The sequence below is a fragment of the Microtus ochrogaster genome, unplaced genomic scaffold, assembly GCF_000317375.1.
Source record: "Microtus ochrogaster isolate Prairie Vole_2 unplaced genomic scaffold, MicOch1.0 UNK43, whole genome shotgun sequence".
NCBI classification, from domain to species: Eukaryota; Metazoa; Chordata; class Mammalia; order Rodentia; family Cricetidae; genus Microtus; species Microtus ochrogaster.
Window position 1 is genome coordinate 1,304,409 of NW_004949141.1, and position 18,057 is coordinate 1,322,465.

Here is an 18,057-nt window from a genome sequence, read left to right on the forward strand (position 1 = left end):
TTTATTTAATTAACCAATGACCTTCCTCCATCAGGTTAATCTGATGATCCACTTCTTTAGTGTTAGGTATATGGATATATCCCACCGCACCTACCTTCCTTTAAAATAAGCACCCCAAGAAATAGCTAATGTGTATTTGGGTTAGTTTATCTTAGCGGTAGAGCACAGGTTTGGGACTCATGAAGCAGTCTTCAGTGTTAAGTCATCAGTGTAGGGACCTGCTTGTTCTGCACCCCTTGTCTCCCTTTGCCTTGCTGTGCCACGGAGCTCCTTCTCCACCCCCCCCCACCTGTTTTCTTTATCACTCATTAGTGATTCAGACTGCCCACTAAGGGAGCACACTAGCCTCAGGCCATTAATCGAGTCTTTGAAACATCTAGTGCAAATTAAGATGTGCTGTGCATGTACAAAACCTAAAGACCGCCAGGCAATGGTGGCGCACGCCTTTAATCCCAGCACTCGGGAGGCAGAGGCAGGCAGATCTCTGTGAGTTCGAGACTAGCCTGGTCTACAAGAGCTAGTCCCAGGACAGGCTCCAAAACCACAGAGAAACCCTGTCTCCGGGGGAAAAAAAAAAAAACAAACCCAAAACCTAAAGACCTGGTAAAAGTGCAGTAATGTAAAATCTCAATACTGACCTGTTCATATTGGTTAGATTAGTGAGATGGCAGTATTTTGGATATACTAGGTAAATAAGATCAACTACTTTTACCTATTTCTCTTCATATGTTGCTGCTAAAAAATCTTTATGTGGCTACTGTTACATTTCTATTGCTGTTATTGTTTTTATTCTTAAGCTGGCTCATGTTACAAAACAGTTTAGAAGAGGAACAGTGTCTAGCAGGTGTTATACGGTGATAGAAACATCCCTGTCTGTGCTGCCCGGTGCAGCAGTGTCTAACTTCTAATGGCTGTTGAGCACAGGCAATGTCAAAACTGCACTGTGGCCCAAAGAAAAGGAATTAAATTTTTTAATTTTATTTATTTATGATTGTATTTAATTTTGTTGTGTATGGGTAGGTGTTTTGCCTGCATGTATGTCTGTGAACCACATGCACGCCTGGTTCTGTGAAAATTAGAAGGGAGAGTCAGATCCTTTGAAACTGTAGTTACTGGTTGTTAGCTGCCCTGTGAGTGCTAGGAATCCAACCTAGGTCCCCCAGAAGAGCAGCCAGTTCTCTTAACTGCTGAGCCATCTCCAGCCCCACTTTATTTAATTTTAATCAATTTAGTTTTAAGTAGCCACGTGTAGTTAATGGCTAATATATGAAACATTGTAAAATTAGAGGATTTGTGGGATTGTTTTATTCAAGCATTTATATGTAAGGCTGGCTTATTTACCATACTGCAAAGTTATCCAGTAATTTAATATAAGTACACGGCTGTGTTTATTATAGATAATATTAAAAGATCAGGGGTATTTCATTGAGTAACTGATGTAGCAAGCACTGTAGAAGTACCAGAGGTCAGGTATGCATATTGGAATGAGCCCTGAACTATACTGTTCATGCTTTGAAATATGCTTATATCAAAGTCTGATTTATTTTCTCTTTCTCATACACACACATAAACACAAGCTAGACTTTTTCTGAAAAGTGTCAACAGGGCCAGTCATGGTGGCATATGCTTTTAATCCCAGTACTTGGGAGACAGTGGCAGAGGATAGAGGATCCTTGGAGTTCAAGGTCAGCCTGGTCTACAATGGGCTTCAGGACAGCTAGGGATACAAGGAAAGACTCTGTTTCAAAACAAAATAAAACAAACAAACAAGAAAAAAAATCAAATCAAAAACAAAAAAGGAAGAAAGAAAATGTGAGCAATGGAGCAATATGCAACTTGGTTAAAGAATTTTTCCTTGGAAGGGAGATCTGGTCTCTTGAACAAATAGCCATGCTGATAATATTTCTGGAAACTTAATGTTGGCTAAGTATACACAGACATCTAGAGTAGAGCATCTCTAACCAGAAAATCTAAAATTCCTGAGGTTGAAACATTTCTGGATTCAAGCTTTTCAGACCAGTTATATTCGTCCTGTGTGTGCACAGGCTTATAATACCAGTATTTGTAGTGTTTATTGATTACCTTTGTGTGTGTGCATAAACATTTATACATGCCAGTATTTCATAGTACTATTCATGTGTTTGTTATTGCTTCACAGTGAAGAATTGAATGTCACCATGTCTGGAATCAAGCGAACGATTAAAGAAACCGACCCTGATTATGAGGATGTGTCTGTGGCCCTTCCAAATAAGCGGCATAAAGCGATTGAGAGTTCAGGTAGACATTGAGTTGCTTTTAGACTCAACTTCGCTGATGTTGCCTATGTACAGGATTTATAGAATCTACATGAACATCTGTCTTTGTACACAAGTCAAAGTGCTCTGCAGTATGCCATGTGGAGCATATCAAGTAGTCTAGAGGGAAAGCAAGCTGTGAGTCTTAGCTGTTGTTACATATAACTTAAAATCAGAGTTTTGGCATCTGGAGAGATGGCTCAATGGTTGAAACTGCATACCTCTCTATTTTTAAAAAAATTTCTCCCCCTTTCAGTTTTTTGAGAAAAGGTCTCTATTATGTAGCTCTGGCTCACAGAGATTGACCTGCCTCTGCCTCCCGAGTGAAGGGATTAAAAGCATGAACCATCACACCTGACCTCAAATATTTATTTAATTATTGACAGGGTTTCTCTGTGTAGCCCTGCTGGAACTCACTCTCTAGAACAGGATGGCCTTGAACTTAAGAGATCTGCCTTTGCCTCCCCAGTGTTGGTTGCTGGGATTAAAGGTGTACACCATCACCCCACCCATCCCTGGCTTTTTCTTTTTTTTGTAAATTTTATGTATATGGGTATTTTGCCTTCATGTATGTTTATGCACCATGCACATGCATCTCATGCGTAGAGCAAAGGAGGGCATTGAATCCCCTGAAACTGGAGTTACAGGAGATGGAGATTGTAAGCTGCCGTTGTGGGTGCTAGGAACCCAGCTCAGGTCCTCTGTAAAATGAGTCAGTGCTCTTCAGTGCTGAGCCATCATTCCAGCCTAAGCTCTTGCAGAGGACTCAAGGTTGGTTCCCAGCATCCATGTCAAGTGGCCTACAACTCCAGCTCAGAGAAGTTGATGCCATCTTTGGCCTCCATGGGCACCTGCACTCACGCACATAACACATGATTAAAAAGAAAGTAAGTCTTTAAAAATAATAATATAAAATCAAAGCTTTTTGATGTCTGTTATGGGATAATTATGTGAGGTGATTGTGGGTGATACATAGATGGAGGTTTTTAATAGTTCCATATTATTTTCATGTGTATATAAATAAGAATGACCTTATCAGGTTATTTCATGGGTACTGTTTCTTAAATAGGATAAGATATTACTTTAAAATATTAATTGTGCTTATTAAGGGTTTCACTTGTGTATTAGCTGTCAAATGTCAAAGGAGAAGAGGTTTCCGTCGGAGGGTGGCTGACTGCATTGCTGTGGGCCTGACGTGAGGCAGGGTATCATGACGTCATTCTTGTAGTAGTGGAGGCTGTTTACTGTGCAACAGTCCAGAAGCTGAAGGAGGAAGAGTGAGCCACAGGGGCGTAGGATAAGATGTATCTCTCAAGGCATGGACTTCCTTCCTCCAACCAGGCCCACCTAGACTTAAGAAGACATTCCAATAGCACAGTCCGCTGAGGACCAAGCTTTGATTACATGACATGAACATTTGAAAACACACTTTCAGCATACGTGAATCATGGGAATTTGGAAAACATTGATCAAGCCTAACCCTGCTCGTGGCTGTTAGTTTGAAGGTTCAGATGTATTATCATGTAATCTGTTGAAAATCAAATCGTCAATTATATTAACATTTGACTCATGATTTATTTATCTTTTTAAATCTGACACAAAAATTGTATGTATTTTGGAGGCTGGAGAGATGGCTCAGCAGTTAAGAGCATTTACTGCTCTTCCAGAGGACCTGATGTCTGTTTCAAGCATTTAGTGGGCAAATCACAACTTCATATAAATTCAGCTCTGGAGTGTCTGATACCCTCTTCTGGCCTCCATAGAGAGAACGAGCTTACCTCTTTCTTCTCTATCCTATATAGTTTCGTGCAGATAAAAAAGAACATACTTTTCTCTTGGAACCAATCAAGAATAGATTATACAACTGTGTACTTTTGTGTGTTTGCTAAGAATATTGTCCCATGAACCCAAAGTAATTTCTGTTCCTTGGGTTTCTTTGCTGATTTAAATCAAGGTAGCTAATGATTAATGGGGTATGCTTTGTGTTCTTTATGTAGCTCGAGATGCAGCTGTGCAGAAAATTGAGACTATTATTAAGGAGCAGTTTGCTCTTGAAATGAAGAATAAGGAACATGAGATCGACGTCATTGACCAGGTATAATACCGAAAAATTGAAAACACTACATCCATGGAGGGAAAAGAATAGGTTTGGTGAGGTTTCAAAAAATTTCTTGTGTAGGGCATGATGGCACTCCAGAGACAGAGGCAAATGGAACTCTTGAGTTCTAGGACAACTGGGTCTCCATAAAAGTTCCAGGACAGCCAAGACTACATAATTGAGACCCTATCTCAAAACAAGCAAAGAATTACCCTGCTAAGGGATAGGACTTGGGAGGTGGAGACAGTAGGACCCGAAGTTTAAGGTTATCCTGCGCTACATAGGGAGCTTGAAGCCAGCCTGGGATACACGAGTCTTTTTCTCAAAAAAACAAAACAAAATAAATAAATGCAATTGGAGAAAATATAAAACGTTCTATTCCAACTTCCAACCCTAAGATAATTCTGTTTGATATTCTCAGTATTTTATTGTTAATGAATATATTGATAAGTAAGCACATACACACCATATGTATCAATGTTATTCTTTTAAGATGTTAAAAGAATCAGGGAAGCGTGCCCACTGCTCCCATCCCCATTGTGCTCTGGGATAGAAGCATAGGCTCCAGGGATTTGTTTATACACATTAGCTCTCAGTCACTGAACTGCATCTTCAGCTGCTATCTTTGCCAGTTTAGTTAGGTGAAAGTTCTTTATTTATTGATATGGTTCAAGAACTGAGTTCTTGTTTGAGTTTATTCTGTGGCTGTATGTCGTCATTATTTGTCATATTTAAGCAACATTTAAACTCTCACTTGTTTTAGCGACTGATTGAAGCCAGAAGGATGATGGATAAGCTCCGTGCCTGCATTGTAGCAAACTATTACGCTTCTGCCGGTCTTCTGAAGGTTTCTGAGGTAAGTATTCATAGCCCAGTCTTAAGCCTTCATTTTCCTTCTCTGGGGAGAAGTCAAGCCAGTGTGGATTCCCTACCATTGAGTCATTTTTTGCATAGACCAATAGAATTTAATAAGCCTGCATGCCTTTCTGAGGTATTTTGTTAGCCGCTATCCTGCCCTTTCCCTACTGACTGCTAGTGTTGTTATACTAGGCTATTCAGATCCAGGAGGGAGACCTCACTGCAGCTCGCCCTAGTTCTTCCTCTTTTGCTTTGTTTGCCTTACCATGCTTTCCAAATGCCACTTTATAATGATAGTTAATATGTTTGCATACCATGTAGATTCATCAATTTAAAATTCTATTGTTTTCTTTTCTCTAAAACATTTAAAAGTAAGTTCTAGATATCATAACATTTTAATGCTAGGTATAAAACATTTTTATTCCTTTTTCCCCCCTGGCAGTGGTGTATTAAGCCCAGAGTGCCAGTGAAACACACACACACACACACACACACACACACACACACACACACACACCATTCACACACAAAATTGGATACCATAATCTACAAGGAAATATCAGTAAGATTAAAAAAAAAATGTCCAAATAGGACGTACAGTTGTTGCAAGGAGGCCGCTACTTAGTTCCCGGCCGCTTAGCTAGCTGAACCTGAAATAATCACACAGAAACTCTATTAATTGGGCTGGAGAGATGGCTCAGAGGTTAAGAGCATTGCCTGCTCTTCCAAAGGTCCTGAGTTCAATTCCCAGCAACCACATGGTGGATCACAACCATCTGTAATGAGGTCTGGTGCCCTCTTCTGGCCTACAAGCATACACACAGACAGAATATTGTATACATAATAAATAAATATTTTTAAAAAAAAGAAACTATATTAATTGAATCACTGCTTGGCCCGTTAACTCTAGCTTTTTATTGGCTAACTCTTACATACTAATTTAACCCATCTCCATTAATCTATGTATCGCCACGTGGCAGTGGCTTACTGGCAGAGTTTCAACATGTCTGACTCTGGCCATGCGCTGCTCCATGGCATCTCTCCTTCTGCCTTCCTTCTCCCAGCATACAGCCTAGTTCTGTTCTTCCTGCCATAGGCACAAAGCATCTCTTTATTCATTAACCAATAAAAGCAATACATAGACAGAAGGACCTCCCACACCAGACAGTGGTGGCACATGCCTTTAATCCTAGCATTCAGGAGGCAGAGCAGGAGGGTTTCTGGGTTTTGAGGCCAACCTGATCTAAACAGCAAGTTCCAGGCAGCCAGGGCTACACAGAAAAACCCTGTGGGGAAAAGGGGGAGGTTGTCAAGCAAAACATTATCCCTTGCGTGTCTTCCCTGGAGTTTTCTGTTTCTAAGGTTCCTTCAAGGATTTTATTCCTGGGTTGGGATTGACTTCAGTCTATTATGACCTCATTTTAAATTGATTTACACCTCCAATGACCCTCTTTTTTTACCCTCCTATTCTCTGTGTGTGCTTGTGCCTGTGATTGACCCCAGGGTCTCACATATGATAGGTAGATAATCTACGATTCATCAATACCCACAGCCCCTTAGGCTATTTCTGAATAAAGCCACAGATTCTGGGTGGATATGAATTTGTGCAAGTTGTGCTATCTAGTCCAAGCACAAATTCTGATGTCGTTGATTAAATGACTTAGTATTGACTCACCGTGATAGCTACTTGGCTTGAAAAACTGGTTAGTGTTTTGTTGATTTACCATTAGGAGTTAGAATCTGGTGTTTGATAGTCTAGAAATGTACAGATTTTATCTCCTGATGTTCTGATTAAGATTTACTAAGGGATGGGCTGGAGACATGGTTCAGTTGGTTTCTGTTGGGTTCAGTTCCCAGCTGGCTTGCAGCTGTCAGTAACTTCATTTTAGGCATCTTAAGTTTGGAGCACACATTTACAGCTCTGAAGAGCCTTGTTACTGAATTATTAATTAAACAGACCAGTTGTTTTTTTTTTAAAATAATACAGGGCTTTTTATTTTGATAACTATGTAACTGATGTGTGTGTGTGTGTGTGTGTGTGTGTGTGTGTGTGTGTGTGTGTGTGTGTGTGTGTGTGTTAGATTGAAATCTCGCTTTATAGCTGGTTTAGAAATTGCAATCCTCCTGCCTCTCCCTCCCAAGTACTGGGGTTATAGGTAGGGCACCATGCACAGTCAGTGATAATATTTGTTGTGGTTTGTTTTGTTTTGCTTTTAAGAGATTTGTTTTGTAAACGTGTGTTTGTGTCTGGGTATGCACACATGAGTGCAGGTGTCAGTGGAGGCCAGCGGTATCCTCGGAGCTGGAATGTGAGCTGTCTGACATGAGTGCTGGAAGAGCAGCCAGTACCATTTTAAAAACAACTAAGTTTAGGCCTCTGTACTAGCCTGTGGGAAAACATTTTATGCTACTGATTCTAAAGTTTCTAATGCTATTTTTTTTTTTACTCCTGTGTGGTGTCACTTTTTAATACTGTATATTTTTGTTTTTGTTTTAAGCTGGAGTATAAACCAGACTGACCTTGAACTAAGTTCCCTTCTTAGATTCCAGAGCTCTTACAATTGTAGATATAAGTCACAGTGCCTGGCTTTGTGTACTTTTTATCTTTTTTTTTAAATTTTAAAAACGGTAATAAGTTAACCTTTTCCTTTGGGTTTCCCCGGGGAAAAACCCCGGCCGGTAAAACAAAACCCCGTAGACCAGGTTGGCCTTGAACTCACAGAAATCTGCCTGCTTCTGCCTCCCAAGTGCTGTGATTAAAGGCACGTGCCACTACTGCTTGGCTTGTACTTTTTAAACTAAATCTTCTTGGGTTAGTGGCACATATCTTGAACTCCTGACCTTCTTGCTTCCACCTTCTGGATGCTAGGATTACAGGCATGTTCTACGGTGCTGCATGTATGTGGTACTGGCTTGACTCTCAGGATCGCAGGCTTGTTCTGCAATGCTGCATTTATGTGCTACTGGCTTCGTGCATGCTAGATTCTATCAGCTGAGCTACTTTAAAGCCCTTACTTTGCTCTTTCAGACGTTTTCTTGTCATGTAGCTTGGGGTGGTCCAGAACTTCAGATTTTCCTGCCTCAGCTGCCGAGTGATGCACTCACCGGTATGTGCCACCACACCTGATCATTATTTGTCATTCTAGTTTTTGTTTGATGCAGGCTAGTTATAAGAATTTATGGGAATAAATTTATTTATTGGTGAATTTGGTTAAGTTTGTCTATTTCATTTTTTCTAGGGATTAAAGACATTTGATACAATGGCTTTTAATCACCCTGCTATCAAGAAATTTTTGGAATCACCTTCTAGGTCATCATCTCCTACCAATCAGAGATCAGAAACACCATCTGCCAATCATTCTGAAAGTGACTCACTGTCTCAACACAATGACTTCCTGTCTGACAAAGACAATAACAGCAACATGGACGTGGAGGAGAGACTCTCCAGCTCCGTGGAGCAGAGATCCAGCCGGAATCCTGGAAGGGTACAGTGCTGGATGGGAGCAGGATGGGCTCCAGGGGAGAAAAGGCCCACTGTTCACTAAGTGTGGGCATTCTCACGATTTTCTACTTTCCAGGGACTCTAGGAATGAGTTGTATGACATATAAATATTTTAAATAGCAGAGAACTGAATCTTTGATCCTTTGAGACAAGGTCTCGGTCTGTAGCTGACCAGGCTGGCCTAAAACTTGAGGCATCTCTTGCCTCGGCTCCCAAGTAGTGATACTAACAGGATTGAACCATCGTGCAGGCTGGACTTGAGAGACTGAGTCTTTTTTTTTTTTTTTTGGCATCTTGTGCCATAACCAGGCTTGTTTCAAGCTAGCTGAGCCCTCCTTCCTTGGCCTTGTGAGTGCCAGGTTATAGGTGTGAACCATTATACCCAGCTGATAGTATGTGGTTATCACAGCTGGGAGTTAAGCCCCTGCTGTTCTGGCCTGTCTGTGTGTATTTTGACATTCTGACTTGCGAGCGCTCCAGAGTGCAGCAGAGCTCTTGGATGTCATCTGTACAGGTGGAAAAGAACCCTTAAGGGTTGGAGTTCCGCATCTTGCTGAAGGTCTAAGTAGTAGCTGGTGCAGTTTGACATACAAAAAATAAAATACACAGTTCTTTTCTTGACAGGGATTGGCTATGAGGCCCTGACTGGCCAGGTGCTGATTGTGTAGACCAGGCCGATCTGGCACTTGTAGTGATCCCCCTGCCTCTGCCTGCTGGAATCACAGTGTGCCACTGTGCCCAGCTATGATAGTGTGGCTGCCCAGATTGAAGCTGTTCTGTACCTGGTTATTTGGTGTTTATATTTATGTGTAGAGTCACTTATCAAGTTAGACCACTGATTTCACAACCATTGCTTCTGTGGTAGAGGGAACTTTCAATCATTTCCCATATATTCAGTCATCGATAGTTGATTAATTTTTGATAAAAATGTTTTTATTATAAGTTTATTTGTCCATCATTGAAAAAAATAAGAAGCCTTTTCTAAATTAACACATAGTTTGATGCCTCATAATCAGAGCTCCTAACATTTGAATTTACTTGTGTTTGACCAGTATTCTTCCTCTTTAAGTGCTAAGGTTACAGGCATTTGCACCATACCGTGTTTGTATGGTGCTGGACCAACAGAACCTAAGGCTTTTTACAAGCCAGGGAAGAACTCTACCAACTGAGCTACATCCCCAGACTCACTAAATTCTTTTTCTTACAAAAAGAAAAACCGGCTGGAGAGATGGCTCAATGCTTTAGAGTACTGACTGCTTTTCCAGAGGACCTGAGTTTGGTTCCCAGGATCCACATGGCAGCTCACAGCTATCATAACCCTAGTTACCACGGATCCCACACCCTCTTGTAGACTCCACGGGCAGGGCATCAGTGTGAGCACAAACTTCAATAATCTAAAACATAAATTTAACAAAAATCTAAAACAGCCCTACTGCCAGGTGTGACTGATGCCCATATTCCCAGCACTTGGGAGAGCAGAGGAGAGCTACATAGTGGGCCCCAGGCCTGCTGGGCTACAGAAGACAAAACATTGAGTTATTCATTCTTACCTTTCATTATGCCAGTACCCTATTGAGTGTTATTTACATGAATACAAATGTTGGTTGTCATGTCTTTCAGGACACTTCTAGTGTTAGTGGCTCCCACAAAAGGGAACTACGGAATGCTGACCTCACAGGAGATGAGACTTCTCGGCTTTTTGTAAAGAAAACTATAGTAGTAGGCAACGTGTCCAAGTGAGTATACATGAAATGTCTCCTGTCAGCACTTAAACACTAATACTCTGCCTTCACTACCTCTTTATTGTGGTGGTACAGTGGGAGGAAGGCTTGGGGATTCTTTCATCCAAGCTCTTGTTTTAAAAGTAAGTGATGGTCCAGAGGCATTCTGAGGGTAATATTGCACCTTACTTAGCAAAATCAGAAAGAGAACTGAGAAGTTGCCCCCTTTTTTTGGTTTTTCGAGACAAGGTTTCTCTGTAGCTTTGGAACCTGTCCTGAAATTTGCTTTGTAGACTAGTCTGACCTCGAACTCACGGAGATCCACCTTCCTCTGCCTCATGAGTGCTGGGATTAAAGGTGTGCGCCACCTCTGCCCGGATGAGAACTTTCCATCTTACAATTTTCCTGATCTTGTGATACTCTGTCTTGGACCATATCCATGACTTTCACTGGTAATCAGTAAAGCGTTTATTTTGAATGTCACTAAAGAAACAGGGTAGTATACATTTTACACGTAGCTTTACTTACTTATTTTTACTTTACATATGAGTTGCCTGTGTGTATGTGTTCCACATGAATGCCTGGTGCCTGCAGAAGCCAGAAAAAATTATCAGCTCCCCAAGACTGGAGTCACAGAGAGTTGTGAGCTTCCATGTGGGTGCTGGGAACCAGCCTGGGTTCTCTAGAAAAGCAGCCTGTGCTTTTAACCGTGAGCTATCTTTCATCCCGTGCTTATTTATTTTTTAGCCAATGTCTCACTGTTGCCAAGCTGGCCTCAACTTACTGTATAGTTCATATTCAGTTGAACACACACCACCATGCCCAGTTGCTTCTTACACTGTCTTGTGAAATTTGTAAAGGTATTTTTTAGGTGTTTGTTTGGTTTTGCTTTTATATATTGTTTTGTTTTCTTTTTGAAAACAAAACTAGGGCTAGAACTCTAGAGATCTGCTTGTGTCTGGGTCTGGAACACTGGGCGGAAGGGTGTGCACTGCCGTTCTCCGAGAGCCAGTAAGGTAGTAAGGTTTCTTTGCTGCCTTCTACTCTGGCTTGACACGTTTTCCTCCACTTCCATAATCTCAACATTTCATATTTATCTGCCATTGTCTCCACCAAAACGGAAACCAAATTCTTTTTTCTAAAAACCCATTTATTTCTTTTGTGAAATGAGATGATTTAGGGGGCTAAAGAGATAGCTCAATGGTTAAGAACACTGGACGCTTTTCCAGAGGACCCAGGTTCAATGCCCAGCCCCCACAAGTCCCTTCACAGCTCTTTGTAACTCTGGTTCTAGGGAATACAGCATACTCTTTCTTCTTCAGGTACTGCACACATGTGATGCACAGACATACATGAAGTCAAAACAAGCATACACAAAAATAATAAAATTTAAAGATTCAGTGGTTTATGTGTGATGGCATTTTGTGATTTGCTCCCCCCTTCCCCCAGTTCCAACACTCAGGCTCTCTATGAGTTACAACTTTGGCTACATAGTGAGACTCCCATCTCAGAACTAAACAAGCAAACAAACAAACAAAGCAACATTAAGATTTTAGTGACTCTGAAAGGTGGTGAGCCAAAGAGATTTGACTTGTAAATAGTAAAGTCACTGGTGTTTATCATCAAATCAAAAAGGTCTCATTTCTAGCTGCCTGATGAACATTTAACACAAATACTTTCTTTAAAAATAGTTTATTTATTTTTACTTCATGTGCCTAGGTGTTTTGCCTTCTTGTATGTCTGTGTGAGGGTGTGCAGACTTGTGGATGCTGGGATTCAAACCCAGGTCTGGAAGAACAGTCAATGCTCCTGTCTGCTGAGCCATCTCTCCAGCCCGGCATAAATACTTTTAAGTCAGTTTTTGTTTTAATCATAGTGATATTTTCAGTGTCTCTAAATTTCTAAAATTTAGAAAATTTTAGTGTGTGTGTATTTTTGTTTTGTTTTGAGAAAGGGCCTCACTGTGTAGCCGTGGTTGACTAGGAACTCACAGAGATTACCCACCTCAACCTCTCAGTGCTGAAATTGGTACATAACTTTGAAAACATCCTTTAAAAATGGAAGAGGAGCATACTTTGGGGGCTGACAAGGTGGTTCAGTGGGTAAAAGCACTTGCCAAGCTGGACTGGTGACCTGAACTCTACCCTGGAACACACATAAAAGTCAACAGACCTGAGTATACAGAGGTTATCCTCTGACCTCTGCAAGCACTACCTGGCATATGTGCTCCCTGTGATTGAGTGAGTGAGTGAGTGAGTGACTGACTGACTGACTGACTGACTGACTGACTGACTCGGTCAACAAATGGAAGTTGAGTGTTCTGAAATATTCTTGTATGTGCATACATCTTTAAAAATTTAAAGTATAAAGTTTAACTTTTAAAGTGTTTGTTGTTTATTTATTATTTGCCTTTGTATGTCTCTGTGAGGTTGTCAGACCCCTGAAGCTGGAGTTGCAGGTAGTCTGAGCTGCATGTGGGTGCTGAGAATTGAACCTGAGTCCTCTGGAAGAGCAGTGGGTGCTCTTAACTGCGGAGCCATCTTTGCAGCCCCCTCAGTTTAACTTTTAACCTTATATGTATTTCTTGGGTTTCTAGAACCTGCCTGGGTCTGATCCTACAGGAGTCTACACTTGGCAGTCCTTCCATAGTGTCTCTGTGATCTATTTGTCTTTGTCCTCTAGTATCACTGGAGACTTTACAGAACAGTGTCACTATATCTCACAAGTTCTCTTTTGTGTTCAGAGGTTAGGACTGCGGTGTGATCGAGTTTAACATCCAGGTCCTTCTCAGTCTGTCACTACTGCAGTGACAAAAACAGTGACTTCTCCGTCATTGTAGCAGTGTTCCCAGAGATTTCTGGGTCTTCCTTGACCTGACCTAGCTGTGAAAACGAACTGGATGTTTGAATTCTCTGTGGTGGATCTTAGTGCTGAAACTGTATTCTGGAGAGAGTATTTGAAGGTGTAAGTTTGTTCACCTTGGTTGTTTAGTTAGTTTTCAAGCCCAAGACAGAAAACATAACCCTCCTTACTCAAACTGCGGAAACCCGAGAGTCTTCTTAGCAACCCCATTGTAATCTCTGAAATTGTCCAGAAGCTGATGAGGAATAAAAACGGGTGCACTCTCTCACATCTGTCTCTGGGCGGGAATGTTTGCTCAGCATCCCTTGGCCTGATCAAAGCCAGCCATACAGACCGAGGAAAATGGCAGCTTCTGCCAAAGCCTGTTTGCCATAAATACTTTTTACTTAACCTGGTATCACAATTGGGAGAGGACTCCAGGAACAGTTTTCCCAAACCTTCCAGTTACTTCAAAAGAAAAATCATGTTCCTAAGGTACAAGACTTTACCTTAATGTGTCGATCAGTTTTTGATTTAGAGTAAAATTGTACTTGGCAAAAATTTCTAATATGATCTATTGCATAAATAAGTTTGGGGAAACATATTTTTGTTGTTGTTAGTTTTTGTTCTTTCCAGACAGGGTTCTCTTTGTAGCCTAGCTATCCTGGAACTCATTCTGTAGATCAGGCTGGACTTGAACTCAGAGGTTAGCCTGCCTCCGAAGTGCTGGGATCAAAGGTGTGCACCACCACTGCCCACCTTGGCAAAACCTTTTTAAAAACTTTGTGTATGAACACCTTGTGGAATCATTCTCTCCTTTCACTGTTACATGGAATGGTTTGAGTGTTCAGGGAGACGACAATGGACGCTACCTGCAGTGATTAGGTACCAGAGGATCCCACACTGCCTACCTGAAACCTGACTAGAAGCCTGAAGCTCCCTAAATGCTAGTTTATTTCTTCCTCAGGTGCCCACTTGATATAAGAAAACAAGTGTGACTGGGCAGTGGTAATGCAAGTCTTTGGATCCCAGCATTTGGGAGGCAGAGGGCGAATCTCTGAGTTCAAAGCCAGCCTAGTCTACAGAGTGAGTTCCAGGACTGCCAGACAGCTACAGCTATCTTTAGTAAAAATAAATAAATAAATAGACAGACAGACAGACAAGTGATCTCTTTTAACTTGGGATTGATAATCAGAAAATTACGGAAATAAGTAGGCATGGGGACTAGGGAGGGTTTAGAAAAAGTAAAGACTGAGTCTGGCTAGGTGTGACCACTGTTATTGCTGGGGTTTTAATCTTGTTTTAAGCAGTAGCTCATTAGTAATAGTGGTTAAGATTTTCTTTTAATGTGTATGTTTGTTTTGCCTTCATGTATGTATGTGTGCCGCATGTGTGCCTGATGCCCACAGAGGTCAGAAGAGGGCTCAGAACAGACAGCTGTGAGCCATACTGTGGGTGCTGGGAATCAAATGTGGACCTTCTGGAAGAGCAGTCTGCGACCTTAATTACTGAGCTGTCACTCTAGCCCCAATTATCAGTTTTGAGGTTGTTGTAAATTTATCATTATTAATCATTATTGTATGTACGTGTGCATCGTTTGTGTATTATGAACTTGCACACCATGGCGCATACATGGAAGTCAGGAAACTTTTTTTGGTCTTTCGAGACAGGATTCTTCATGAAGCCCTGGCTGTTCTGGAACTCACTCTGTAGACCAGACTGGCCCTCGAACTCATAGAGAGCTGAGTGCTGGGATTAAAGGCGTGCACCCCACCGCCTAACCTCAGGACACCTTTTTAAGGAATCTTGGGATCATATTCAGATAGATCATCAGAATTTTGTGGCGAAAGCCTTCATCCACTGAACCATCTCACAAACACAAATGGTTAGACCTTTGAAGGAAGAAATTTATGTCTCTTTTTTTTCTCCAGGTACATACCTCCAGATAAGCGGGAAGAAAATGACCAGTCAACCCATAAGTGGATGGTGTATGTCCGAGGGTCCCGGAGAGAACCCAGCATTAATCACTTTGTCAAGAAAGTTTGGTTTTTTCTTCATCCGAGCTATAAACCAAACGACCTTGTGGAAGTTAGGTGAGCATGCCTGTTAATAAGGTGCTCGGTACCTGCTCTTGGTTATCAAGCAGCTCTAGCTGTGGTTTCTTCTGCAGGGTTTCACTAGCTGGACTTGTCAGCTCCTGTCATTGTCACTGTACTGTGTTAGTAGCCTCGAAGCACTGGTGCATATAAAATGTTACTGGTAATTAAATACATCAATTTAACATTACAGAAATCCTCATAATTTTACTGTCTCAGATATAATGCCAGTGATATCTCTTCTGTGTGTAGACTTACCTAGTACAGTTTTTATTTTCAGAAAGATGGAATGGTTGTGGGTAGTTATGTGAAATTATTTAGATGCATTATTACAGTTACTTAGATGCATTTTGGACATCTTTATATGATGTTAGTATCTCCTAAAGAACCTTTACTATCCTCTTGTGGTTTATTGTCAGTGAAATCCCTGTGTGCTACAGAACATTGTATTCATTCCTGACTCCTAAAACATGGCCCTGTTGAACTTAAGTGACAAATTCTCTCTTTCTCCCTCTCTCTCTTCTCTCTCTCTCCCTCCCTCTCTCTCTCTCTTTCTCCCTCTCTCTCTTCTCTCTCCCTCCCTCTCTGTCTCTCTCCCTCTCTCTCTCTCTCCCTTCCCCCTACCCCCCCACTTACTTTGTGGTATTGGGTCTAGGAAGGAGTGCTGTGTGTATGCTTCTACCTCTGTTTAAGACATTGCTTATGTATTGATATATATATTTACCATATTGCAGTGTACATTTCTACCTCTGATCAAGATACATACATTGTTTACATTTGGAGGTCATTGTTCTCATTTATTACACAGTTGTTTATTGTTAGTCTTTAAGTTATATAGGTATTAAGAATTATAGATCAATGGTCATCTATGTTTTCATATTTATAGTTAGACTAATCAAGTTCTTTAGATACATAGAGATTATATTCTGTATAGATAGATAATCTTCAGCCTCTTCAAAGAGCTGTAGAAAATGACATTTAATTTAACTTAGAGTTCTGTGGTAGTGAGACACAATCGCTCCTGGCAACACCGATCTATTCCCTAGAGAATGTTGAGCACCAAAGACATTCCACTGGGAGCTTGTTTTCTTCTTGGCAGAACTGGACTTTGGGCAAAGAAATGCCCATGCCTCAACCACTGACAGAGATACATATGATCTCTTTATGAAACAAGACTGTCAAATCCTGCCAAGACAGGGTAAGATAGTTTTAAAAAGTTTCTTGCCTTTGAAAATGGTATGTCAGTTACCATAGGCCTTAGCCAAAGTTGGTTGTCTCAACATTGCAAATGAGACTTTGGGTGATTGTCCAGGTAGCCAGTTGTCTCTGTCATTTGTTGCACATTTTGGAAGTTGCTTGATTGCACTTCCTACTCACTCAAGTAACATTATTTCCCTTCTCGGATCTTTCATGGGGTTGAAGACTAAATAAGTGTAGTTACTTTCCTCTCATGACTTGGCCAAGTTATTTATTATACAAGACTTAAGCTAGTTAGAATAAGATATTTGTTCTTATTGTATATGATTTTGTATTAGGCTTAGAACTCTTATTTAAAGAAAAAGGGGAGGTGCTGTAGGAAGTATTACAGCCTGTATTAGCCCGCCTACTGGGGCATGGCCTCTCTTACTATTTACGGGGAAGCGAGGTTTGTACGCCCCTTCTCACTTGTTCCCCTTGCTTCATGCCCAGTCGGCTGCTCCTTTGGGTTGTGTGATTCAACCTGTCAAGCGGAGAATTCCGATTTGTGAGTTTACCCCTTAATAAATGCAGATTTCTTATTTCTGAGCTAGTGTGGGATTTCTTTTAAGTGTCTGACCACCATAATTCCGGGTACAAAGGAGTGTCTTCTTTTTCATGTCTATACTTTCTGGATCATCTTTCCTCCTTCCTTTAAAGCTCCTCAATCCAGAGTCAGCTGGTGGCACATGCCTTTAATCCCAGCACTCAAAAACAGGAGACAGAGGGCAGGCGATCTCAGAGTTTAAGGCCAGGCTTCAAGATTGCTGCTTCTGTCTCTGTGAGCCCCATAATGTCTTCAACCCCTCTGGCTCTCACAGTTCCTCCTTCCTTCTTCCTCAGGGTTCCCCGAACTCTGAGAGATGCCCTTGTGTCTGATTATTCCTTGCGGCTCCGTACCAGTTCAGTTAGAGAAAATAGTTATGTGTTGGGGCCACACGGGCTCTAACAAGAGGAGACCCAGTGAAGACCTCCAATTGCCTCTCTGCCTAATATCAGGCTGTGGGTCTCTGCATCTGTTCCCATCTGCTGCTGGACGAAGCCTCTCTGATGACTGGATAGGGCAGAACTGATCGATGGATATAGCAAAATATCATTAGGAATCAATTCTTGGTTTATTCATTCTCTCTTTCTTTTCTGTGGCCAGTAGAGTTTCCTTTTACTCTAGGTCTCTGGCAGTGTGGTCGTGGTGTCCTGTGGTGGCATGGGCCTCAAATTAAACCAGTCATTGCTTGGCCATTGCTACAAGTTCTGTGCCACTAAGCGCATCTTGCAAGTAGGGTAGATTGTAGACTGAAGGTTTTATGGCTGAGTTGGTGCTTCAGTTCCACCACTGGGAGCCTTGCCTGGTTACTAGGGGCACCCTCACAGGTTCCAGGATGTTAACACTGCGCCATATTTCCACATCACT

General features: G+C 41.4%; 1 protein-coding gene across 3 annotated transcripts in view; it reads left to right on the plus strand.

Annotated features, from left to right (window-relative positions):
• Yeats2 (YEATS domain containing 2) overlaps nt 1-18,057 on the plus strand; it is a 94,471-nt gene that overhangs the window by 12,133 nt on the left and 64,281 nt on the right. For 2 of the 3 annotated variants that reach the window (XM_005368933.2, XM_026790157.1), the window contains exons 2-7: nt 2,159-2,277; nt 4,292-4,389; nt 5,156-5,248; nt 8,490-8,735; nt 10,373-10,488; nt 15,246-15,407. In XM_005368933.2, coding sequence (XP_005368990.1) covers nt 2,178-2,277; nt 4,292-4,389; nt 5,156-5,248; nt 8,490-8,735; nt 10,373-10,488; nt 15,246-15,407 — 815 coding nt within the window. In that variant the 5' untranslated portion in view covers nt 2,159-2,177. The remainder of the gene's footprint in view (nt 1-2,158; nt 2,278-4,291; nt 4,390-5,155; nt 5,249-8,489; nt 8,736-10,372; nt 10,489-15,245; nt 15,408-18,057) is intronic. The other variant, XM_026790158.1, reaches the window with a different exon arrangement.